Source organism: Notolepis coatsorum (genome assembly GCF_963971535.1).
Source record: "Notolepis coatsorum genome assembly, chromosome: 12".
Classification (NCBI taxonomy): Eukaryota; Metazoa; Chordata; class Actinopteri; order Aulopiformes; family Paralepididae; genus Notolepis; species Notolepis coatsorum.
This window is the reverse complement of record NC_140176.1, coordinates 41,590,893-41,614,068: the sequence shown is the minus strand read 5'-3', so window position 1 is coordinate 41,614,068 and position 23,176 is coordinate 41,590,893. Positions and strand designations below refer to the sequence as shown.

The 23,176-nt window shown below is 41.8% G+C and overlaps 1 protein-coding gene across 2 annotated transcripts in view; it reads left to right on the top strand.

Annotated features, from left to right (window-relative positions):
* The window catches only part of pign (phosphatidylinositol glycan anchor biosynthesis, class N), a 51,926-nt gene that overhangs the window by 689 nt on the left and 28,061 nt on the right, over window positions 1-23,176 (top strand). For both annotated transcript variants that reach the window (XM_084326332.1, XM_084326331.1), the window contains exons 2-16: window positions 297-575; window positions 1,259-1,380; window positions 1,787-1,885; window positions 5,295-5,401; window positions 5,543-5,667; window positions 6,078-6,208; window positions 6,361-6,480; window positions 8,054-8,094; window positions 8,233-8,292; window positions 8,766-8,858; window positions 9,175-9,230; window positions 14,860-14,938; window positions 17,768-17,950; window positions 21,803-21,942; window positions 23,028-23,127. In XM_084326332.1, coding sequence (XP_084182458.1) covers window positions 349-575; window positions 1,259-1,380; window positions 1,787-1,885; window positions 5,295-5,401; window positions 5,543-5,667; window positions 6,078-6,208; window positions 6,361-6,480; window positions 8,054-8,094; window positions 8,233-8,292; window positions 8,766-8,858; window positions 9,175-9,230; window positions 14,860-14,938; window positions 17,768-17,950; window positions 21,803-21,942; window positions 23,028-23,127 — 1,683 coding nt within the window. In that variant the 5' untranslated portion in view covers window positions 297-348. The remainder of the gene's footprint in view (window positions 1-296; window positions 576-1,258; window positions 1,381-1,786; window positions 1,886-5,294; window positions 5,402-5,542; window positions 5,668-6,077; window positions 6,209-6,360; window positions 6,481-8,053; window positions 8,095-8,232; window positions 8,293-8,765; window positions 8,859-9,174; window positions 9,231-14,859; window positions 14,939-17,767; window positions 17,951-21,802; window positions 21,943-23,027; window positions 23,128-23,176) is intronic.

Sequence of the window (23,176 nt, the reverse complement as noted above, 5' to 3'; positions counted from 1 at the left end):
TGTTGCCCCCTGGCTGAAGGCGTATGATCAGATCAGACAGGAGGATTATCTCTCTGACCTCCAGATCTCTCTCCATGCCCCTAAATCTGCGATATTGCAACTATTTGACATATTTCTCAAATTCAACCCCGTTCTCCTTCTCCTTGCTCATTCCCTAACTCTGTCTGACTGTGTGTCCTTATCTGTTGTGTGTGTGTGTGGGGGGGGTCTCTCTTGTTCGGCTACAGGCCACCCCCCTCTCTCTTCCCCTGATCCCTTTCTCCTCCCCCGCCCCCTTCTCTCTACTATCTCTCCAGACCCTAGGCTGTCATAACAACAACAACAACCACCACCATACTATCAGTCATCATGAGAATGATCACTTTCTTCCTGGTTGGCCTGGCGGTCCACGTGGTCTTCTTCATCTCCATCTTTGACATCTACTTCACGTCCCCCCTGGTCCACGGCATGGCTCCCCAGACGATGCCGCTGGCGCCCCCGGCCTCCAGGCTGGTGCTACTGGTGGCGGACGGCCTCAGGGCGGACAGCCTCTACACCCTGCTTCCAAACGGAAGCTCCAGGGCTCCTTACCTGAGGTTGGTGGTTCGATGGGGGGATGGTTGTGTGTATTATGCGTTCAAGTGGACAGTTTTTATACCCTACACCGAATGAATGAATGAATGAATGAAAACTTTATTTAACAGATTGCAGAATGGGTGCAATACTGTACGGCTCAATACACACAATTGTTAAGGGGATGCAGACCAGAGAAAGACGTTTGTCTTGTTTACATCAGGGTCCCCCTAATGGGAGGGTTAGGATCCCCCTAACACCCTAATGGGACCTCTAGATTAGATTAGTCTTTATACCTGTATCACTGTACATATTAATACTACAACACTGTACATACATCTGATTAGCACTATTACTCAGTAGTACTCATTTATATATTTTATACCCAGTTTAATCACCTGTACATTACTATTGCATTTTACTGTTACATTTGCTGTGTGTGTGTGTGTGTGTGTGTGTGTGTGTGTGTGTGTGTGTGTGTGTGTGTGTGTGTGTGTGTGTGTGTGTGTGTGTGTGTGTGTGTGTGTGTGTGTGTGTGTGTGTGTGTGTGTGTGTGTGTGTGTGTGTGTGTGTGTGTGTGTGTGTGTGTGTGTGTGTGTGTGTGTGTGTGTGTGTGTGTGTGTGTGTGTGTGTGTGTGTGTGTGTGTGTGTGTGTGTGTGTGTGTGTGTGTGTGTGTGTGCGTGCGTGTGTGTCTCTCCACACCAGGAGTGTGATGGAGGAGAGCGGGAGCTGGGGCGTGTCACACACCCGCGTGCCCACAGAGTCTCGGCCCGGCCACGTGGCTCTCATCGCTGGCTTCTATGAGGATGTCAGTGCCGTTGCCAAAGGTCTGTGTGTCTGTCCTTATTCCTGTGTTGGTTTACGCTGCTGATGCAGACACACAGTATTATGTGTATGATATCTATCAACTATAATAGCTCAGTTGACCAAAGCATGTATTCACCACATCATCGTGGGTTCAACTTCAAATCCCGATCACGACTTTTGTCTCACGCTGTCCTCTCTGTCACCTGTATGTCCTCTCTGTCTCTACTGTATGCTGTCCATGAAATAATATCATTATTCATTATTTATTAGGCTAATACTGTTAATTCACATGTACATCAATTGTCAAGTGTCTACCTGAATGTGGGTCTAACATGCATTCTTATTTCTTACCATAACCGTGTACGTGTGTGTGTGTGTGTGTGTGTGTGTGTGTGTGTGTGTGTGTGTGTGTGTGTGTGTGTTCAGGATGGAAGGAGAATCCTGTAGAGTTTGACTCTGTGTTCAATGAGAGCAAACACACCTGGTGCTGGGGGAGCCCTGACATCCTGCCCATGTTTGCCAAAGGTATACACACACACACACACACACACACACACACACACACACACACACACACACACACACACACACACACACCTACACACACACACCTACACACACACACACACACACACACACACACACACACACACACACACACACACACACACACACGGACATACACACCACATACACATGGACATCCAGCAAGGCAACACATAAACACAACAGGATGTTAGATCACAGTCAGATTAGCCTTTCGTCGATGGTGATCAGCCTCCATCTCCTATCCTGGCCATCTCTGTGTTGTGTATTTGTTTGGTATTGTTGAGGCAATCGTTCCGTGTAATTCTGTCCTCCCACGCGCTTACTGGCTAAAACACTGTCTCTATTCCCTGTTGCATCCGGAAAATTATGTAAGTAGAGTCGTCTTCATATCAGAAGGATGTTTATTTGCATAAACAAAAGTTCTAGTACAGAATGAACAAATTGAAAGTCTTTAAAAGGTTAAGAAACTAAGGAAAGTGTCTGTCCATCGGTCTGTCTTGCTATCCTCAGCCATGTGCTCCATCCCCCCCCCCCCCAGCGACAGGGGGATTGCCCTGTCGCTTTACCACCGTGTGCTCTGTCTCGCTGTTCAGACTCAACTGGCCCTATTGAGCGATCTACCACTGTCTTTTTGTATGAAAACGTGTCATATTGAAAACGTGTCATATATTTTAAGGATATAGAGAACAAAACAAAAGTGATATCCAAAAGTGATGTTATGGATATCTTTTTAATCACATACATCAGTCATCCAATACTGGTACATGTATTTGTTGTCTATCTATCAGAAATCTGAATCAGAAAAGTCTTTATTGCAAACTAAGCTTGCACATACAAGGAATCTGTCTTGGTCATTTGGTGCATCAACATTAACACTTTAACAGACAATCAAAGTAGAATAAAATAATTTCTTATTAAATACAATAGAATATTATAGGACAGGGCTGTACAATTGTGCAGGATTGTAATACTAATAATAATAACTTTACTTGTATAGCACCTTTCATACAGGGGATTGCAGTTCAAAGTGCTTTACATCAGTAAGAAATAAGACATAAAATCAGTGTAAAACAAGCAGCAAGAGCAAAGCATAAAGTGGGATAAAATAATGCAGATATATTAATCAAATCATCAAATCAGAACCTCACATTCCAATAGGCTTCTTGAATTTCTGTAATCTGTTACAAAACATGATAAAGGTCATAGTATGCACCCAGCGGATTGTGGGGCGTAGAAATAAAAGTAAAAATAAGTAAAATAATAGCAAGGGTAAAATGAGCAGACATATAAAATCACAGTTTTTCACATTAGGATCTAACATCCCAACAGGTCACCTCGTTTATGGTTTGATTCAGTTTTAGTAGAATAGAAAAGACATGAATGATGAAATGCGCACACAAAGTGCTAGCGGTGGGAATCGCCAGAGACTGCACGATACGATACTATCGCGATACTTGCGTCACAATACGATAGTATCGCGATACTAAATATATCGCGATACGCTGAGTATTGCGATATTAATATTGCGATATATATATATATATTTTTTTTCAATTTTCAAATTTGATTTCTTATTTGTCAACATGTTTTATCTAATAAAATAAAGTTCAGTCTGTTCATCTCACTTCAATCATTTTTATTGCAGAACATGGTATTTTCTCAAGCAGACAGATGTACCTGACAAACTGAACTGTTTGTATTACAGTCATATTCCAACTTAACTGAATGCACATTGTGTGTGGACTACTGTACTATTACAGGTATTGAAATGAACAATGCAACTTCCTTATACAATTTTTATTAATTTTTTAAATAAACTTTTTTTCTTTTTATGAATAATTAAATATCGATACTTGGCGTCCCTGTATCGATACAGTATCGCCACGCAAAGTATTGCGATACTACTACGTATCGATTTCCCCCCCCCCACCCCTACAAAGTGCAGACATACTATAAAATCACAGTTTTTTACAGTGCAATAAAATAGTTCTGGATTACTGTTTTCAAAGTCGTCTTTACCTTCTGTTTGGTATCCACAGTTTAAAACTTGACAGTCTTCCCTCTTGTTTGATACCCACTTTGACCCTGCAAACCTCCCTCTCAGGGTGCATTTCCCTCTCTCAGGGGGCGCAGTTCTAGGAAGGTCTGCAGACCTTTCATGAATGAATGAATTAATGAAAATGTTTATTTAAAATGGACACCACAGCCACATTGGACCAGCCACAGTGGACAGACCAGATGCGCTGTTTTGCGTGTTTATAGCACAAGTGCTAGTTTTCGACACCAGTCCATTGAGGCTTTTCTAAAAGATATAATAAAATCAACAGTAAAATACAGAATGATCTGTATACAAATCAGAACAAATAGTTATCAGAGCAAGAGTCCATGATCAAAACAACAAAACCAGTCCGCGTCTATTATGTGAGCACTGCTGCGTTGATTTCAGCCATACCTTGAGTCCTCTGCTGAAGACGTTGGCATTGGACTCCAGTTTTAAGCCAGTAGGCAGAGAGTTCCATAAGTTTGCCCCGTTAACCGAGAAGGCAGACTGTCCAAACGAACTCTTGCACATGGGAACAGTACAGTCACCATTATTGGAAGCTTGTGTGTTTGCTTTACTAGAGCTCCAACGTCTAACCACCATGGTCTGTATGTGTTGAGACAGGTCTGCAGACCTTAAATACACAGTCTGTATGTGTTGAGACAGGTCTGCAGACCTTAAATACATGGTCTGTATGTGTTGAGACAGGTCTGCAGACATTAAATACATGGTCTGTATGTGTTGAGACAGGTCTGCAGACCTTAAATACACAGTCTGTATGTGTTGAGACAGGTCTGCAGACCTTTCATACATGGTCTGTATGTGTTGAGACAGGTCTGCAGACTGATCCTTGGGCTCCTGTACTTAGACTGTACCTAGGTTGTACTTTAGATTGTATATTGTACTGTATATTGTATAGTCCTCTTTACTTACTTTTTTTTTTACTTACTTTCTTACTTACTTTTTTTACTGTATGAAGCACACTCTCAGACGCTCATACAGAACCAAGCATTTCACCGTAAAGTACGTGTATTTTATTGTGATATTTAATAAACAAACTTGAACTTGAAACTTGAACTCCAACACTGACATGATCTGCTGCTATGAGCGTCAGTCTCTTTGTCTTCTTCTCATCGTATTTATATCCTGGTTGCTGTGTCAACCTCGGTGTTGCGTCTTGTGTTTTGTTTTTATTGGAATCACGGCTTCTAATTTACAGTTCTTCTGCGCTGTGGGCAACACCTCACCAATCCATCCAAGAGTGTGTAATTCACACCTCTCTGTTTCTCTCTCTCTCTCTCTCTCTCTCTCTCTCTCTCTCTCTCTCTCTCTCTCCTCTCCCAGGTGCCAGTGGGGACCATGTTTACACCCACACCTACCCTGCTGAGAGGGAGGACTTCGCCTCCACAGACGCCTCCAGACTGGACACCTGGGTGTTCGACGAAGTCAAGGTGGTGATTATTGTAGTGAGGAGGAGGAGGAGGAGGATTTATGTTAATTCCCTCTTTATTCACCTTTTTGTCTTTGAATAAATAAAACGTGGAAATCTATAAGAAATCAAATAGTGTTTTGTTTCTTCCCTGTTATCACAGTCATTCTTCGAGTCAGCGAGGTCCAACTCCAGCCTGAAGGCCAGTCTCCAGGAAGAGCAGAACGTCCTCTTCCTTCATCTGCTGGGCATCGACACTAACGGACACGCCCACAGGCCCATGTCACAGTGAGTAGGAAACCCTGTACATGCAGAACCCAACGTTCCTGGCCAAATCCCCAATCAGGTCTCTGACATCAAGGCCACCTAATCATCTCTCCCCCTTAATTGGCTGACATCAATCCCTGTCTCCTGAGCCGTTCAGCCATTGTGTAGTGTGATGTGTGCCAGGTGCCAGTGTATGGCAGCCATTGAGCCTGTGTAGCCCAAGGTTGAGTGCTACACAATGATGGTGAAGGAGGCAATTTCCACCCTACATTGTGGGGAACGCTGTGAATCTAGAGTCTAGAGAAAAGTGCCATATATTTGCATATAGGTCCCTCTTATTCTTAATTGTATTCCCATGATAATTTCCCTAAGGGGATTGATAAATGTTTATTAGATAGATGTTTTCATCATTGTCTGTTGTATCTAACCAGGGAGTACCTGGATAATGTGGGTCTGGTTGACTCAGGAGTGGCTGATCTGGTGTCTCTGGTTGAAGACTTCTTTGATAATGATGGCAGAACGGCCTACATCTTCACCTCTGATCACGGCATGACCAACTGGGGTAAGACTGTCTGTGTGTGTGTGTGTGTTTTATTATTGTGTTTTTATTAGTTTCTCTTTGCAGTAGGCTTTTATGTTACAAGGTACTTGTTTCTGCCTGTGTACGTGTGTGTGTGTGTGTGTTTGTGTGCATGCATGCGTGTGCACCTCCAGGTTCTCATGGTGCAGGCCACCCCTCTGAGACCCTGACCCCCCTAGTGGTGTGGGGAGCTGGGGTTCACTCTGCCCAGAGAGTCAGCCACCCCCAGTCATACAGCGACGGATTCCTACAAGGTAACCAGTTCATATACGACAGTGGCTCAGGAGGTAGAGCAGTTGTCTGGTAATCCGGAGGTTCCCGGTTCGATTCCCGCTCCTCCCGGGCAGCGTGTCGAAGTGTCCTTGAGCAAGACACTTAACCCCTAACTGCTCCCGAAGAGCAGGTTGGCACCTTGCATGGTTGCCTCCACCATTGGTGTGTGAATGTGTGAGTGAATGGGTGAATGTGAGGAACAAATTATAAAGCGATTTGGATATAACCGCTATATATAAAAATACACCATTTATATGTATATTACTGCCCTAACGTCTCTTTAAAGCAAATATCCTTCAGCCTTTCCAGCCTGCGTGTGACCGAGGTTCATTCAAATTAAAGGACGAGAATAGACCATTTTGACTTAACACATTGGATGCCAACAACGTGATAATTCGTTATTGCCCGCCATGCGTTGAACGCCAACAACGAATAAACACGTTTTTGGGATCAATATAAAAATCTTTCGCCATGGCATTCATAATTCATCCAGCCTCCCTCCGGGACTGCAGCTGGACCCTGTCTGATATTGCAACGCCTCAATACCGCCGCCTGGTGGATGATCGGGCAAGTTACACTCCAAGCCAAACCGGAAGTGGCGCTGGTGCATCGAGGAAATTCCTCCGGCAGTAATATCTTGTAACGTGGGTCTAGATACACACTCGAGTGCATGGGATCGCTTTCGAAACGCAATAACCAATATGATTTCGGCGTTTATTGCGTCATACAAACGGGAAATGGATCTAGCAGATCGACGTCAAATAATTGGAATATTTTTCCTCCAGTCTCATCGGCGAACGGTAAGAGGAATATAACGTTATTTTCAGCCCGATTGTTTATTCATTTCACTGCAAACCATCTGATCAACATATCAACCCATAAATAAAGCCGTTACTGACGATCAAGGAATTATAAACGACCCCCCCTTTCCTTCACGCATGATGAAGCATAATCCGATCATACATTTGAATTTTTAAATATAGCGTGTATAGGAAAGAAACGCCAATCGATAATCTATCATATGCTTCAGGGCCTATAACACGCGTTTTTGGAATTACAGCAGAAAACCTTAAAAACATACTTATATTCTCGATGGTATTAACACAACAATGTATGAATGAAAAAATATAACGTTCCCACATCCGGAACGATAGATACCCGATGTTGAATGGGCCATAGTAATGTCGATATAGCTATAATATTTAAAAAGTTATAGCCCTGCAAAGAAGGTAAACATCTCCATAGGGTTACAGCGCTGGCAGACTGGGGATGGGCATACTGCATGGCAATCAAAGTGTTAAAGCTGGACGTGATGATTTTATATAAAACATTTAAAAAGACAATGAAAAGATTCCACGTCACGGTGTAATTTGTTTTGGAAAAATTTAATATTATACCATTATTATATTGTTATATTAGATATTAGATATATTGTTACACAAAATACAAGAACAATTTAATAATTATTTTATAACTAAAGACACAAATAATTGTTAATTTCTTAACTTTTATATATATATTTTTTTATATATATACATTTGTCTTTTGTCCCAGACTGGCAGCTGGAGCACCTCCGTAGGGTCGATGTCAATCAGGTGAGACACACACTCTGGTGCTGTCTGATTATGTCCCGGCCAGCGACTGGTGCAACTGTATATTATTCACTGAATAGAAATTGCATAACCAACACGACAGGAAATACTGACGTAAGAAAGTAACTGTTTCCTGTACAGGCCGACATCGCTCCTCTGATGTCCTCTCTTATTGGAGTCCCCATCCCCCTCAACTCTGTGGTATGTCCAAGAATTGTGAATGCTAGCTGTATACAGTATATAAGGAATTGTATATGTATATATATATATATATATATATATATATATGTTTTTTTAATTAAGTATATTATTATTATTATTTAGCATATGGCAGGACACCTCTTGGCAGAAATGAAGACTAAAATATTATTATAAATATGTATGTACCTGTGTATACACAAACTAAAACATTATTATACCGGTGTGTATGTATATATACTAAAATATTAATATAAATGTGTATGTATATATATATATATATATATATATATATATATATATATATATATATACACACTAAAACATTATAAATGTGTGTATATATATATATATATATATATATATATACTAAAACATTATTATAAATGTGTATATACAGTATATATACATGTGCTTGGTCATACACTGTGTGTAGAATATGTGTTATGTGTTGTTTTTGTGTTGCGTCTTAACAGGGTGTGTTACCTTTGCTGTACCTGAACAACAGTGGCCAGTTTAAAGCAGAGGGCATGTACACTAATGCCATTCAGATACTGGAGCAATTCAAGGTACGGTATGCTACAATCATGTCCCCTATACTATCACTGATTGTAATTATTAGTAAATGTACAGTGTAAATGGTGAAAGACTCATTCATGCCAATGACTTGATTATTATGTGATAGAAAATGGAAATGATCAGAAGTCGACTGTAATGGGTTTCTGTAATTATATATACAGTATGAAATTAACTGTGTATATTTTGCAACCAGCTATTATATTAGTCAGTTTATATCCATAATCCGAGTTATTACCATGTTCTATAATGCCAAGACAATACTCTCATAATCTGTGTATTCCTAATGATGTATCTGCTTCCCTCCAGGTGAAAATGACTCAGAAAAAGGAGACAACCTTATCCTTTCTCTTCACACCATACCAGTAAGTACAGATAACTTCATTAACACATTGCCCGCCGCAATGTACCCAGTCTGCCAGCGCTATAAGTCTATGGAGTGGCTCACCTTCTTTGCAGGGCTATAACTTTTGAAATTGTATTGCTATATTGACATTACTATGGCCCATTCAACATCGATTATCTATCGTTCAGGATGTGGGAACGTTATACTTTTTCATTCATACATTCATACAAAAATACCTTCTAGAATATAAGTATGTTTTCTTATCGTTTTCTGCAGTAATTCCTAGAACGTGAGTTATAGGCCTAAACGCATATATAGATTATCGATTGCCGTTTCCCCCTATACACGCTATATAAAAAAATTCAACTGTATATGATCGGTATACATTATGCTTCATCATGCGTGGAGGAAAGGGTCGTTTATAATTCCCCGATCATCAGTAACTGCTTTATGTAGTATGGGTGGATATATTGATCGGATGGTTTGCAAACAAGGAAACTCACAATTGGGTTGAAAATAACGTTAGTGTCCTCTTACCGTGGGTCAAAGAGACTGGCGGTGAAAGATCCCAAGTATACAACGTCGATCGCCTAGGTCCATTTCCGGTTTGTATGTCGCAATAAACGCCAAAATCATATTGATTATTAAGTTTAGAAAGTGATCCATTATGTACATTGTGTCTGTCGGGAGTCATGCAACGATATCTGACGGCCGGATGAATTTAATCGACGCACATCAGCCATATCCTGTAGTCGAGTGTAACTCGCCGGACCATCCACCTGGCGGCGGTATTGAGCCGTCGTTGCCGTCACCTATAGGGTCCAGCTGGAGCGTCGCGGCTGTATATATGAATTATGAATGCCATGGTGAAAAAATGAAATATTGATCTCAATAACGCTGTACAGCGAGGTCTGGCGGTCAACGCATGGTGGGCAATAACGCTGTACAGCATTTTTGGCGGGGAAAGTGTTAATAAAGCCATTGAAGAGCCGCAACATATTTATAAATGTAGGGCTGGGCGATTAATCGAGTTTAAATTTTAATTAAGATTTTGACTTCCCACAATCATGAAGACAAGATAATCGAGATAAAGCGATTATTATGCCGCATCTTTTATAACGACAACTGTAAAGTACAAAATATACAGTGCAGGAAGAGGCAGGAAAGCCCAGAAGTCTTATAAGAAACCCCCACCTATAATAATAATAATAATAATAATAATAATAATAATAATAATAATAATAATAATTATATTACATATAGCAAGTTGGAAAACAAGATAAATTTTTTTTATCCACTTTTTCTCCCATTTTCTATATTTTCTCCCATCCCAATTTCGTATCATCCAATTCAACCCTCCCCTGTCACGGACGCTGTTTCTTGCCTCCCACAAGCCGGCTGCAATGTGGACTAAGTCATACATAGCACAAGTCCCCTCCGGTACTTGAGGTAACAGCAGTCTCATCTTTTCACCTGCGCAGCTCGATCTCTCAGTGGCGAGGAGTAACGCGTGGGAGGCTCACGCTGCCCCCGACACTTCCTGATTCTACTGCGCAGGCGCACCAACCGACCTGTAGGAGTCGCTGTCCACAACGCCCGATCCCCACCCATCAGTTTCCCACCCCCTAATACGGCCAATGTGTATTAGTACGGACGACCAGCTAAACTGAAAGCAAATGTGGAGCGCTGGGCTCGAACTGACGAGCCCAGCGTCTCCAGCATTTTGTGGTGAGCGCCTTGCCCACTACGCCACGTAGCCGCCCGAAAACAAGATCAATTTAAGGACCTTGTGGGAGTATGAGAGTAAGAAGTAAGTGTGTGTGTGTGCAGGGCTTGACGTAAACTTTTGGCTCACTAGCCACTGTGGCTAGTGGTTTTCCAAAGTCACTAGTAGCCACTCAGCATTTTCACTAGCCAAAAATCCCAGCACTCGCGTCTTCTTCACTAACCCCTGCTGGGGACAGTATCATTGTAATCATACTGCTACACGCCAACTGTACAACTGTGCTTCTGACTGTTGACTCCATTGTTTACTACTGCCTGCGACCAGTGACTCAGCCGCAAAAGGAGCTCCAGTTGGGGCAACGGCTGACTGGGACAAGATGGAGGGTGTAGATGTGGAAGAGTTGTGTTGAACCTAGCAATTACATTGTTGCTCCAAACGCTGTGAACATTATCATTGACACACCTATGCCTTGGCTGTGTTGAACCTAGCAATTATATTATTGCTCCAAACGCTGTGAACATTATCATTGACACATCTATGCAGGGCTTGACGTAAAAATGTTGGCTCACTAGCCACTGTGGCTAGTAGTTTTCCAAAGTCACTAGCCACTCAGCATTTTCACTAGCCCTGGGCAGGTGTGTGTGTGTGTGTGTGTGTGTGTGTGTGTGTGTGTGTGTGTGTGTGTGTGTGTGTGTGTGTGTGTGTGTGTGTGTGTGTGTGTGTGTGTGTGTGTGTGTGTGTGTGTGTGTGTGTGTGTGTGTGTGTGTGTGTGTGTTAGAATGAGTTAAAGTGTAAGTTAAAATACAATACACTGATTACAATACACAAGTTACAATACAATATATATGTTACAATATAATAATCAGATGTTCCTTCAAACTTTTTTTTGTATCCAGTTTTTCTCTCATCCCAATTTCGAGTTTCCAATTCTCCCCTCCCCTGTCTTGAACGTTGCTCGACTATGCCCCCCACTGGTCGGTTGTAGAGAGGATAGAAGCCTTGCATCACGTGTCCCCTCGGGTACATGAGGAGGCAGCCTGTCACATCTTTTCACCTGCCAGCGTGGACTCTCAGTGGCGAGGTGTAACGCATGGGAGGCTCACACTATCCCCGCTACTTCCTGTCTCTGCTGTGCAGGTGTCACATTAAATGCAGGTCAATGTCAACGCTGAGCAGCGTTTTGTGTGACACCAAGTGAGCGGACGTCTGCGTGGTTAGAAAACGCATGTTTTAGGATGGGGGTTTGGTAAAATATACGTTACCTTTGTCAAAAGTTACACTACCATTATGTTTCTTCACAAATGTAATTTTTACATTATTACATCATTATTGTTATTGTTATTATTAACAATATTATTATGATGGTTGTATCAACCCTAAATCTGAGTTGGGGGGGGGGGGGGGGGTGCAATGCAGACAAACAGCTGCATACAGTGCAACCATTTCACTCACATTTGCCCATTCATTTTTGGACACATCACACACCATCGGTGTGTGTACTGTACGTGTGCTGTCATAGCTCCACCTACAGGCCTAATGGAGAACACCAGGATGTGAATGGAGGGTGAATGTGAGGTATATCGTGTAAATAAGTTTTGATTGATCGCAAGACTACACTGTAAAAAAAATTATAATACCGGTAATAAGTTACCAGAACTTAAAAATATTGAGTTCAGTTACTGTGCATTAAGGTTTTCAGTTTTCAATCCATAATAAGTTAACAGAAAAAGGCTCTGCAAATGTTACTGAATGATGTAACAATGTATTTCCAGCTAAATTGAAATAATAAACAAATAAAGGGTCTCAATTAAATATGTGGTAGTAAAAAGAACCTGTGGGAGGATTTCAACAAGATAAATGAGACGACAGTGCAAAATATTTCACTATAATATTTAAAAAAAAAATATATATATATATATATTTATTTTATTTATATTTTTTATTTTTTTAATGCTGCCCCCTGTGCCTATGAAAATGCCCCCGCGTGCCTATGGTTGCCTACCCCTGGTCTAGGTTATCTCCGTTTCCAATATTTCGAAATAAAACTGGCAGTTTTACACATTTAGAAAAGCCATTCAAACTTCTCAAGTTTCTTCAGATGATGAAAAAAGACATGGTCCAAATGTATATGAATTGGAATGGATGACGATTAGCGATAGTAAAAAAAAAAAATTGCGTCATCTACCTGCCAACGTTTTACCGGACCAATCCTACCCATTTAATCATGATCCTGCCCTACTCTCACTTGGCACGGAGCGAGTGTTCAGAGTAAAATGCAGATCGGTGTCACATTAAATGCAGGTCGATGTCAACGCTGAGCAGCGTTTTGTGTGACACCAAGTGAGCGGACGTCTGCACGGTTAGAAAATTGGAGCTTCGCACTTGGAGTCCATTTTGAGTCCGCGCGGACCTCCGCAGAGTCCGGTCTGCGTAGTCGTACGTTCCACTCGACTATGGGAGGGCCGTTTTTTTAAATGGTCCATTTCCATGTTCTTGGTATCTGCTTCTAGGGACATTCTATGGATCTCAGGGAATGTATTCCCAGTGTCAGAAATATTGTGTCTGTTACTAGGCTTGAGTAAATTGTAATGAACCAAAGGAGAATATCAATAAAAAAATATATATAAATGTTTATCTTTGACTGTGAATAACACCATGCTAAAATTGACCAGACCTGAAAAATCTAAGGAAATTAATAAAGGGAAGATGATTAAACAGAAGGTTTTGTAGATACAGTACTGAATTCTGCCATCCGGACACATGTAATTTGAAATATGATTATAGAATATCAGGCCTATAAAATAGAAATACACTATAAAAAATACACTTTGACTGCTGTTTTGACAGGGTTAGGGTCTTTACTCTTGGCTACATTTGAAAAGAAAACGCAACATTAATTCATACATTCTGTAGAGATGGATTTATGGCATGATGTCATTTTCGGTCCAGTACCGGACTGCCTGGGCTTAAGAGGTTAACCCTGTGAGGCCCAAATAAAAAAGACATTAGCAACTTCAGAGGGTGGGACCTATAAACACATTTATTATCCAATAGCATTGTGAGGCGGAACAACAGGACCCATTGACTATGTACATGTGCTTAAAAAATTTCAAATAAACATTTACAGACTTTTTTTTTTTTAAATGGCTAAAAGTTATTTTATAATTTTGCAACCGTGGGTCTCACAGGGTACTTTTAACCCATGTGAGGCCAAAAAAAAAGACATTAGCAACTGGGACCTATAAACACATGAAGGGTGCCGTGAGTCGTGACTGAAAAAAAGGTTGAGAAACACTGGTGACTGGTTGGCCACCCCTGCTCTAGGCCATCGCCATTGTCATCCTGCTCACAGCTGCTCGCAACCTACTAGTAGAGTCCCTAGTTGTTTGGGGGCTGGGGCCACCCACACTAAGCTGGCCCATATGCATGTGCATAAGGTAGGCGATACTGCCACCTGGCGGGATTCAATCGTCATTGCAATTTCAAGGTCTCAGATGAGTCACAAAGGTCTGTGCGACTGTTTAGAATAGAAAAAAAGGATCTTAAAAACGAGATATCTCGGGTTTGGCGCTCAACGGTTGGATTTGAAACGCGAGAAATCTTGGGTTTGGCGCAGAATGAGTTAATAATCGTGATTTAAATATCAATCTATATAATCGCGATTATTATTTTTGCCATAATCAAGCAACCCTAGAGCCAGGGTGGAGATTCACTTAATCTGCGAACTGCTTCTTGGTGCAGAGTGGCTAACTGTGAGTGAGTTTCAGGGTAGAGTGAGTGAACAAATTAATGTGTGAGTGACAGAGTGAGTTACTGACACTAATCTGTTTCGTGACGCTTGTATTTGATATTCTTTCTGACGTTGGATCCCTTGAGCCCCTTCATTGTCTACCCATCTCACTGAGTCTCTCCGTGTCCCCAGGCCACTGAAGGAGTCCAAGCAGGCAGACTTCATCCGCCAGGCCAGAATACTGATTCAGCTGGAGAAATATGAGGACGCAGTGAGTGACACCGGTGACCTTGGGAGCCTCGTATATCTCTATTAGTGGTTTTAACTTGACAAAAATAACATTCTAGAAGTGACTTACAACTGATTCTCAATCAGCTGTTGCCACAGCCGAGGCATCTCGACTGGAAAATGTTTTGCCTTGATTAGATTAGATTCAAATGTATTGTCATTATACAGCACACGTACAGTACTGTACTGTACTTGTGCTGTATAATGACAATACATTTGAATTTAATCTAATCGAATACATATGTCTGAATATACCTGCATACAATCCATATATATATACTTATACACCTACATATAACCCATAACTATGTTTGACAGCATGTACAATAATGGATTATATGCAGGTATGTACAGATAGATGTGGATATATATATATACAGTAAGAATAAATATATATGGGTTATATATGCAGGTGTATAATTATATATATATATATATATATATATATATATATATATATATATATATATACACCTGCATATATAACCCATATATATTTATTCTTACTGTATATATATATCCACATCTATCTGTACATACCTGCATATAATCCATTATTGTACATGCTGTCAAACATAGTTATGGGTTATATGTAGGTGTATAAGTAGATATATATGGATTGTATGCAGGTATTTCATATATATATATATATATATATATATATATATATATATATAAATGTATGGTATATACAGCACTATTAGACATGCTATCATATAGAGTTATATGGGTTATGCAGGTGTATAAGTAGATATATATATATTGTATGCAGGTATATTCAGACAGATATGTGTATATATATATATACGTATATATGCAGTAAATATATAAATATATATATACGGTATATACAGCACTATTATACATGCTGTCATACAGAGTTATATTATGATATACGTATATTGAGTTACTTTGGACATCCAGACAGATTATAGATGTTATATATCTAAACTGTATAATAAGTATCTGTTCATCATGTTTTGATATTGGCAAACAAGTCAGCTGTAGTCGTAACTCTTGCCTAACATTGTCTAACGTTTCACTGAATCGGTCGATACCCATTTGCCGTATAGATTTATTGATTGATTGATATTTTTATTTATTTCCACTGTGACCTCTGTCCCTCACTCCTCTTTTTCTATCCCTTATTTTTCTCACATTTTCATATTCAGAGTTAATTATATCGTGTACACTGTTTATTTTTCTCATATTTCTTATATTCTGATCAAATTGTATTGCCTATATTTACGGTATGTCTTTCTACTATTACCCTGCCTGTAACTGAGGGGTACAATTCCCTGACTGTATTGATAAGTATGGTATCATTAAACCACTACCGCTTTATGTACTTTAACTACTGGCCATACAGTACACGATATATGAATATGATGAACACTTCCCACAATGAAATCGGTTCCAGTCAAAGGTATTAATCAAGTATTTAATGGAGCAAAAGGTACATAGGATACTTTACATTATTCTTTGAATGCACTTGTAAGGCAAAGGAGTATGCGTAGGCAAATCAATAACGAATGTCCATTCTCTGGTTACGCAGGAGGTAATTATACAACCTGAATCTTAGGGAATTATATCTATGGTACACTAGTAATAGCGGGAGATACTGGAAAGGGTTCCCACTGGTTGTAAGCCAGCAAGGGGGTAGAAGATCTGTCGGTAGTAGGACGTCTGGTCAACGATGACTAGGGAGACTTCAGGTACAGAAGCCGGTGCAGTAGTCTCTTGATCCACAGACGAATACAGCTTGGTTCTCTTGTAGACTGTAGCTCTACAGTGAAGAAAGCTAGGCGGCCTCAGGCTCTCTGAGCGCCGACTCGACTTGACTCCTCTCGGGGTAAATCCAACACGTGCAGGCGTCGGCGATTATCCGCTCCATAAATCATAGGACCAAAGCAAATATATTCCAGCCGCAAAGGGCTATGTAGTCGTTGGGTAGATTAATCCAGTGTACATGTCCATACGGTTCTCGCCTAGGTCTCCTCGGGTGAAAGCGCCATGCGGTCGGCCCAGCCTGGATAAGAACTCTAGCTAATACGAGAAAGCGTTGGAGATGCTGGTCACTATAGAATTCTAACCGCACGATACACTATACACAAATAGACTATTAAAGACTCAATAGAAATATGTCGCACTCGACGGTATAGCGCCAAACTCTGACAATTCAGTTACTAATTCGCACGCGGTCTCGATGCTCTATTCTGAGGCCAAACAGGCCATACTTCACCGCACGTTGTATCGTGGGTGAGGCTTCAACTTATCGGTAACATACTAAATGCACGAAGGGTACGGAGGTAAGGGGCTAAGGGGCTTCTACATTCACCTGCGCCGTATTTATACGCACGGTGAACAAATAGTGCCACTCTCATTTCTGTCGCCGTATCCCTGGGCAGGGCCGGGCAAGTACAGACATGTCGTGTCGGTGACTTTGAACTTGGCTCCGGGGGCCGGTCCCTGGCGCCGGTGGACCACTGTCCAATAGGAGAATGAAATATTATGGGCTAAACTAAAGGGATATTCCGTGTATATGTACAAGGAATATACAAGGGATATCAAACGATATACAAATACTATGCAATATATATCAATAAATAAATATATATATTCGGTTTAATCTGATCCTTTGTAACACTGCCCATATCTGTACCTCCCCTCCCCCCTCCCCCGTGCTGCTATGATGCCTGCATTTCCCCAAGGGGATCAATAAAGGAATATCTTATCTTATGTTGCTGTACCTGTCTCTTTCCCTCTCTTGTCTTCCCTCTTCCCTCTCTTCTCTCCTCCCTCTCTCCCCCAGGTCTCTCTATGCCGGTCTCTGATAACCCAGGCGCTGGAGGGGCTGGTCTACTACCACACCTACGATAGGTTCTTCCTGGGCTGCAGTGTGGTCCTGGGGTTCGTAGGCTGGACCTCCTATGTTGTCCTGCTGATCCTGAAGACCCACGCCAGCCTCCGGAGGCCGCCTGGTCACACGGGACAGGTGAGAGGTCACACGTGTTAGCCCTCCATATTTTCTTTAAACGTTTTTGAACCCTGGGACTAGGGGCCGCGCCCTCTCTTAGTTGATGAGTCTGGGAGAGTTGCCAAGGACACTCTGGATGAAACTTTCATCTCATAGTTGAGGTTACGGTGAGGTCTCCAGTAAGATTAAGGGTAGGGTTAAGGTAGGAGTTAGGTTTGTAAACAACCAGACAACCCTAAGCCTAACCCCCGGGGCGTGATGCCGTCCTGATGTTCATGCTTTCATCCAGAATGTCCTTGGAGGCTCGTCCCAGAAGATTCAATTAATCGTTGGGTTTGAACAGAGGTCTAGATAGAGCCGGTGGACACTATGGGGTTGTGACTCCCATTAGAGAATCACAGAGGCAGAGATTCAGTTTAAGGATGTGGTTATATCAGTCATTGACACACAATTTCCTCGAAATGGAAGGGAGGCAAACTGTAAATTACTAACAAACAGATGGACTGAGACAAACTGGTTAAAATGGTTGGAAATCCCCCTGGTCTCTTAAAGGGCCAGTAACCTTACCAGTAAACCTTAGTGAGTATCCAATCCTAGCAATACTAGTTGGAGGATGTTATAATATCAAACAATTATATTGTCATAACGTTGATGATTATCTCTTGCCAATGAATAATGATAATTAATCTAAAGGGCAGTTACTAGTTACCAAACTAAACCTCTCATCTTAACGAGGGCTTTCCCACTGTCTTCATCCACCAGGACTTTGTTAGTCGTTTATTATGCTTTTTTTCCTATGCTGGATGAGATATTTCCTGAAAAATAATGAGCGCTTCTCTGGTCAGAACAGGATATAGAGAGGTCTTTCTGCAAGAGTGCACATGGGGAAACAAAACTTTACAGCTTTGTCGATGAAATCGCCTAATCAATTAGTCAACAAAGCCCTGTGACTATTAGTCGGCAAAGGCTATTGGCCCCTGGTGAAGTCGTTGTCTCCCTCACTCATGCTCAGTGAAACACATTAGCAGTCATGTGGGGGCTTGTCCTGCAAACCATTGCTTAAACCCCAATTTAAGAAACACTATCCATCGTGAAATCTGTATCTGGAAATGTGCCTACTAATCAATTCTGAACTTGTGCATAATAGCTAAGGCGTGTGATGCTTTGCAACAACTCTTGTAGCGGTGTCTACTTATAGTGCCTATAATATTTTTCCCGTTGGGCGCCAGACAGGGTCAAACCCTGCCAATGCAAATTACCTTTTTAATTGGTTAATTAGGCCTATAGCTCCGGCATAAGACTGTACCACATAAAGGTAGACAAATAAATAATAACAAATAATAATAGTAGGCCTAGACTACTGAGCAAGCTAAATCATAGGTTAGTTTGCTAAAATGTAACAATCAATTACCTTTTCATAAATTCAAAGAAACACTCAAGAGTCATGCTCAATTCAAAATCAAAATGTCCATGTATTGGATTCAAGTCAAAAATCATAAGCAAACATTTCATAAAACAAAACAATTCATTTTCAGTCCAGCATGTGGTTAAACTCCCATAAACCAGTTAGGTCACTCAGTTCAGTTTGTGAACATGTATATGCGTTTGCCAATAGCTCAGACTTTCAAGAGTTTGTGATGACCGCAACGCAACTGAGCGAATGAATGAAAAATAGAAAGTCTCAAAAGAAAATATGTGTGTGTGTGTGTGTGATGCGAGTGCAGGGGGGAGAGAGGGGCGATTGGCTTGGGGACTGATGTGAGTGCAGGGGAAAGAGAGGGGCGTTTGGGCTTGGGGCTGATGCGAGTGCAGGGGGGAGAGAGGGGCGTTTGGGCTTGGGGCTGGAGAGGACCATGAGGTGTCGGCTATGTGTAGCCGCCGGTAGGAAGCTTGGAGAGGGGAATGTTGGAGTCGGAGACGCTTGCGTCACAGCCTCGGAACAGGAGTAAACAAACACAGTGCAGCGTGTAGCCTACCGCACCGAAGTTTGCGTTGGGTGAAGAAGATGATCAGGTAGACGTCCGGACTATCCACGTTGGTCATCCCGTGCCCGGTAAGGTTTACTTGCGCGTTTTCAACATTATCTAAATACGGTTCACGTTCTCACTGTTCTTTATATCGGCTGCACGTCTTCCTTCATTGAAACAAACATCCAACTCGCCGCTCTCACTTCCGCGTCATGTCTCTCGTCACGTCTCACGTCTCACGTCCGCTATCAGAGCCCATATGAGCGCATCTGTAATTGCCAGCCATAAAGGGACAGGCGCACTTTTACCAGGCAGGTTAAAGCCGCTCTGTTACTCTCTCTCTCTCAATTCAATTCAATTCAAGTGGCTTTATTGGCATGACGCAGCTTGTATATGTTGCCAAAGCAAATGGTTGATAACATAAGCATGGATTACAAAACACATATTAATGTCATAGTACATACACACCCAGGATTTCACCCTAAATATTGATGGTACCATTGTCACCCCCTCCACTCACGTCCGTAACCTTGGCATCATCCTGGACCCCACCCTTTCTTTCCTCCGCCATGTGAACCACATAACCAAATCGGCCTTCTACCACCTCCGGAACATTGCTCGTCTCCGCCCCTCCCTATCACTCTCCGCTGCTGAAACACTGGTTCATGCATTCATATCATCACGACTAGATTACTGCAACAGCATCCTCTACGGCTCACCAAACACTATCCTCAATAAACTCCAATATGTCCAAAACTCTGCTGCCCGCATGCTCACCTCCACCCGTCGCTCTGATCACATCACCCCTGTCCTTCACGACCTCCACTGGCTTCCAATCAAATACAGGATACATTTTAAAATACTACTCATCACATTCAAAGCCCTCAACAACCTTGCCCCTCCCTACCTGTCCGACCTCCTCCACCGTCACACGCCCACCCGTCGCCTTAGGTCTGCAGATGCCAACCTCCTAACACCTCCCACGACCAGGCTCCGGACCTGGGGCGACAGGGCCTTCGCTGCTGCTGCCCCCTTCCTCTGGAATGCCCTCCCCAGCCATATCCGTGATGCAAACACCCTGACATCTTTTAAATCAGCCCTCAAAACTCACCTTTTCAATCTTGCTTTTGACCTCTAATTCTGTCGGTGTTGTTTTATTTTTGTCATGTATTATTTTTGTTCTGTTTTTTGTTTTGCCATAGTTTGTCTCTCCTGCCCATGTAAAGCGTCTTTGAGCACCTGGAAAAGCGCTATATAAAATAGATGTATTATTATTATTATTATTATACACACATTTTCATCATAAAATAGAACATAAAATATTACGGCATAAACATGTCAGGTGACTGTCACTCACTGTCCCTCAGTCTATGGCAGGCAGCAACATAGGCTGCTGCTAGCTCACAGCTTGTTGAGTCCTCCCCTAGTATGACTGGTAGTTTTCCTATATCTGGTAGTGCAAGAAAACCTTTTGTTATTAGTTCAAATTTTTTAAAATGCGTTTCTCTAATATATTTATATTTTTCACATTTGGTGAGGAAGTGCAACTCAGTTTCAGGCTCACTGAGGGTGCAATGACAGCACAGCCTTTGTTCTGCAGGAAGCCAGGTTTTCCTGTGCCTCCCCTTTTCAACAGCGAGGCTGTGCTCACTCAGTCTGTATTTTGTCAAGGTTCTTTTTAGTTGTTGATCAGTCACCATGCTCAAATAATCTGCTATGGTGTACTGTCGATTTAGAGCCAGATAGCACTGCATTTTGCTCTGTGCTTTTGTTTGTGTTTTCCAATAGGTGATGTAGTTTTGTTTTAGCTGTTTAGTAATTTGATCTCTCTCTCTCTCTCTCTCTCTCTCTCTCTTGCTCTCTCGCTCTCTCGCTCTCTCTCTCTCTGTGTGATGCTGTGCAGGTCCCAGGCCAGACTCTGGTGAGGGTGTCTGTGTGCACGACGGTACTAATCACAGCCTTCCTGCTCATCCAGAGGAGTCCAGTCACCTACTACATCTACTGTCTACTGCCTGTACCTGTATGGTACTCTGTACTGCAAGAGTGAGTAGTACGCACACACCTACTACATCTACTGTCTACTGCCTGTACCTGTATGGTACTCTGTACTGCAAGAGTGAGTAGTACACACACACCTACTACATCTACTGTCTACTGCCTGTACCTGTATGGTACTCTGTACTGCAAGAGTGAGTAGTACACACACACCTACTACATCTACTGTGTCTACTGCCTGTACCTGTATGGTACTCTATGGTACTAAAGGTAGATACACTCTCATAAACACACACACAGATGTTTGTTCATGCACACAAAATACATACAGTGCGCTAGCACGCATGCACACACACACACACACACACACACACACACACACATGCACACACATGCACACGTTTATGTGAAATATGGGGACATTAAATACATGTAAGACTTGCATTGCATTCTGTAACTAACCCTAACCTTAACCTAATAATAATAATAATAATACTAATAATAATAGCTTGGATTTATATAGCGCCTTTCATGAAACCCAAGGACACTTTACAAAGCAACAAAAATATATTTATTGTTTGTCCTGATTTTTCACATAAACAAGGTACATGCACACACACACACACACACACACACACACACACACACACACACACACACACACACAGAACATCGGTGAACATGACTCAATGTGAGTGAGTGAGTTAATTAGAGCATTTGAGGTGTTCTGATATCCATTCATATGTTCTCTCTCATTCTCTCCTCTCTGTCTGTTCTGTGGATGGATGAACATCTCTCTATCTATCTCTCTCTCTCTCTCTCTCTCTGTTCTGTGGATGGATGAAAGTCTCTCTCTCTCTCTGTTCTGTGGATGGATGAAAGTCTCTCTCTCTCTCTCTGTTCTGTGATGAAAGCAGTGTCACAGTCTCTCCTTCATCACTATAACCGGTTGTTTTATTCATCAGGTTTGGAACACTAGCGGATCTGCTTCATCACTATAACCCGTTGTTTTATTCATCAGGTTTGGAACACTAGCGTTTCTGCTTCATCACTATAACCCGTTGTTTTATTCATCAGGTTTGGAACACTAGCGTTTCTGCTTCATCACTATAACCCGTTGTTTTATTCATCAGGTTTGGAACACTAGCGGATCTGATCCGGGCAGCTCCTTCCCTCCCGCTGTGTAAATGCTTTGGATATTTGGTTCTGGTCACATTTGGGATTGAACTGCTGGTAAGTCCTTGTGTTTTTATTGTGTCGCTGACTGAAATTCACTCATTAT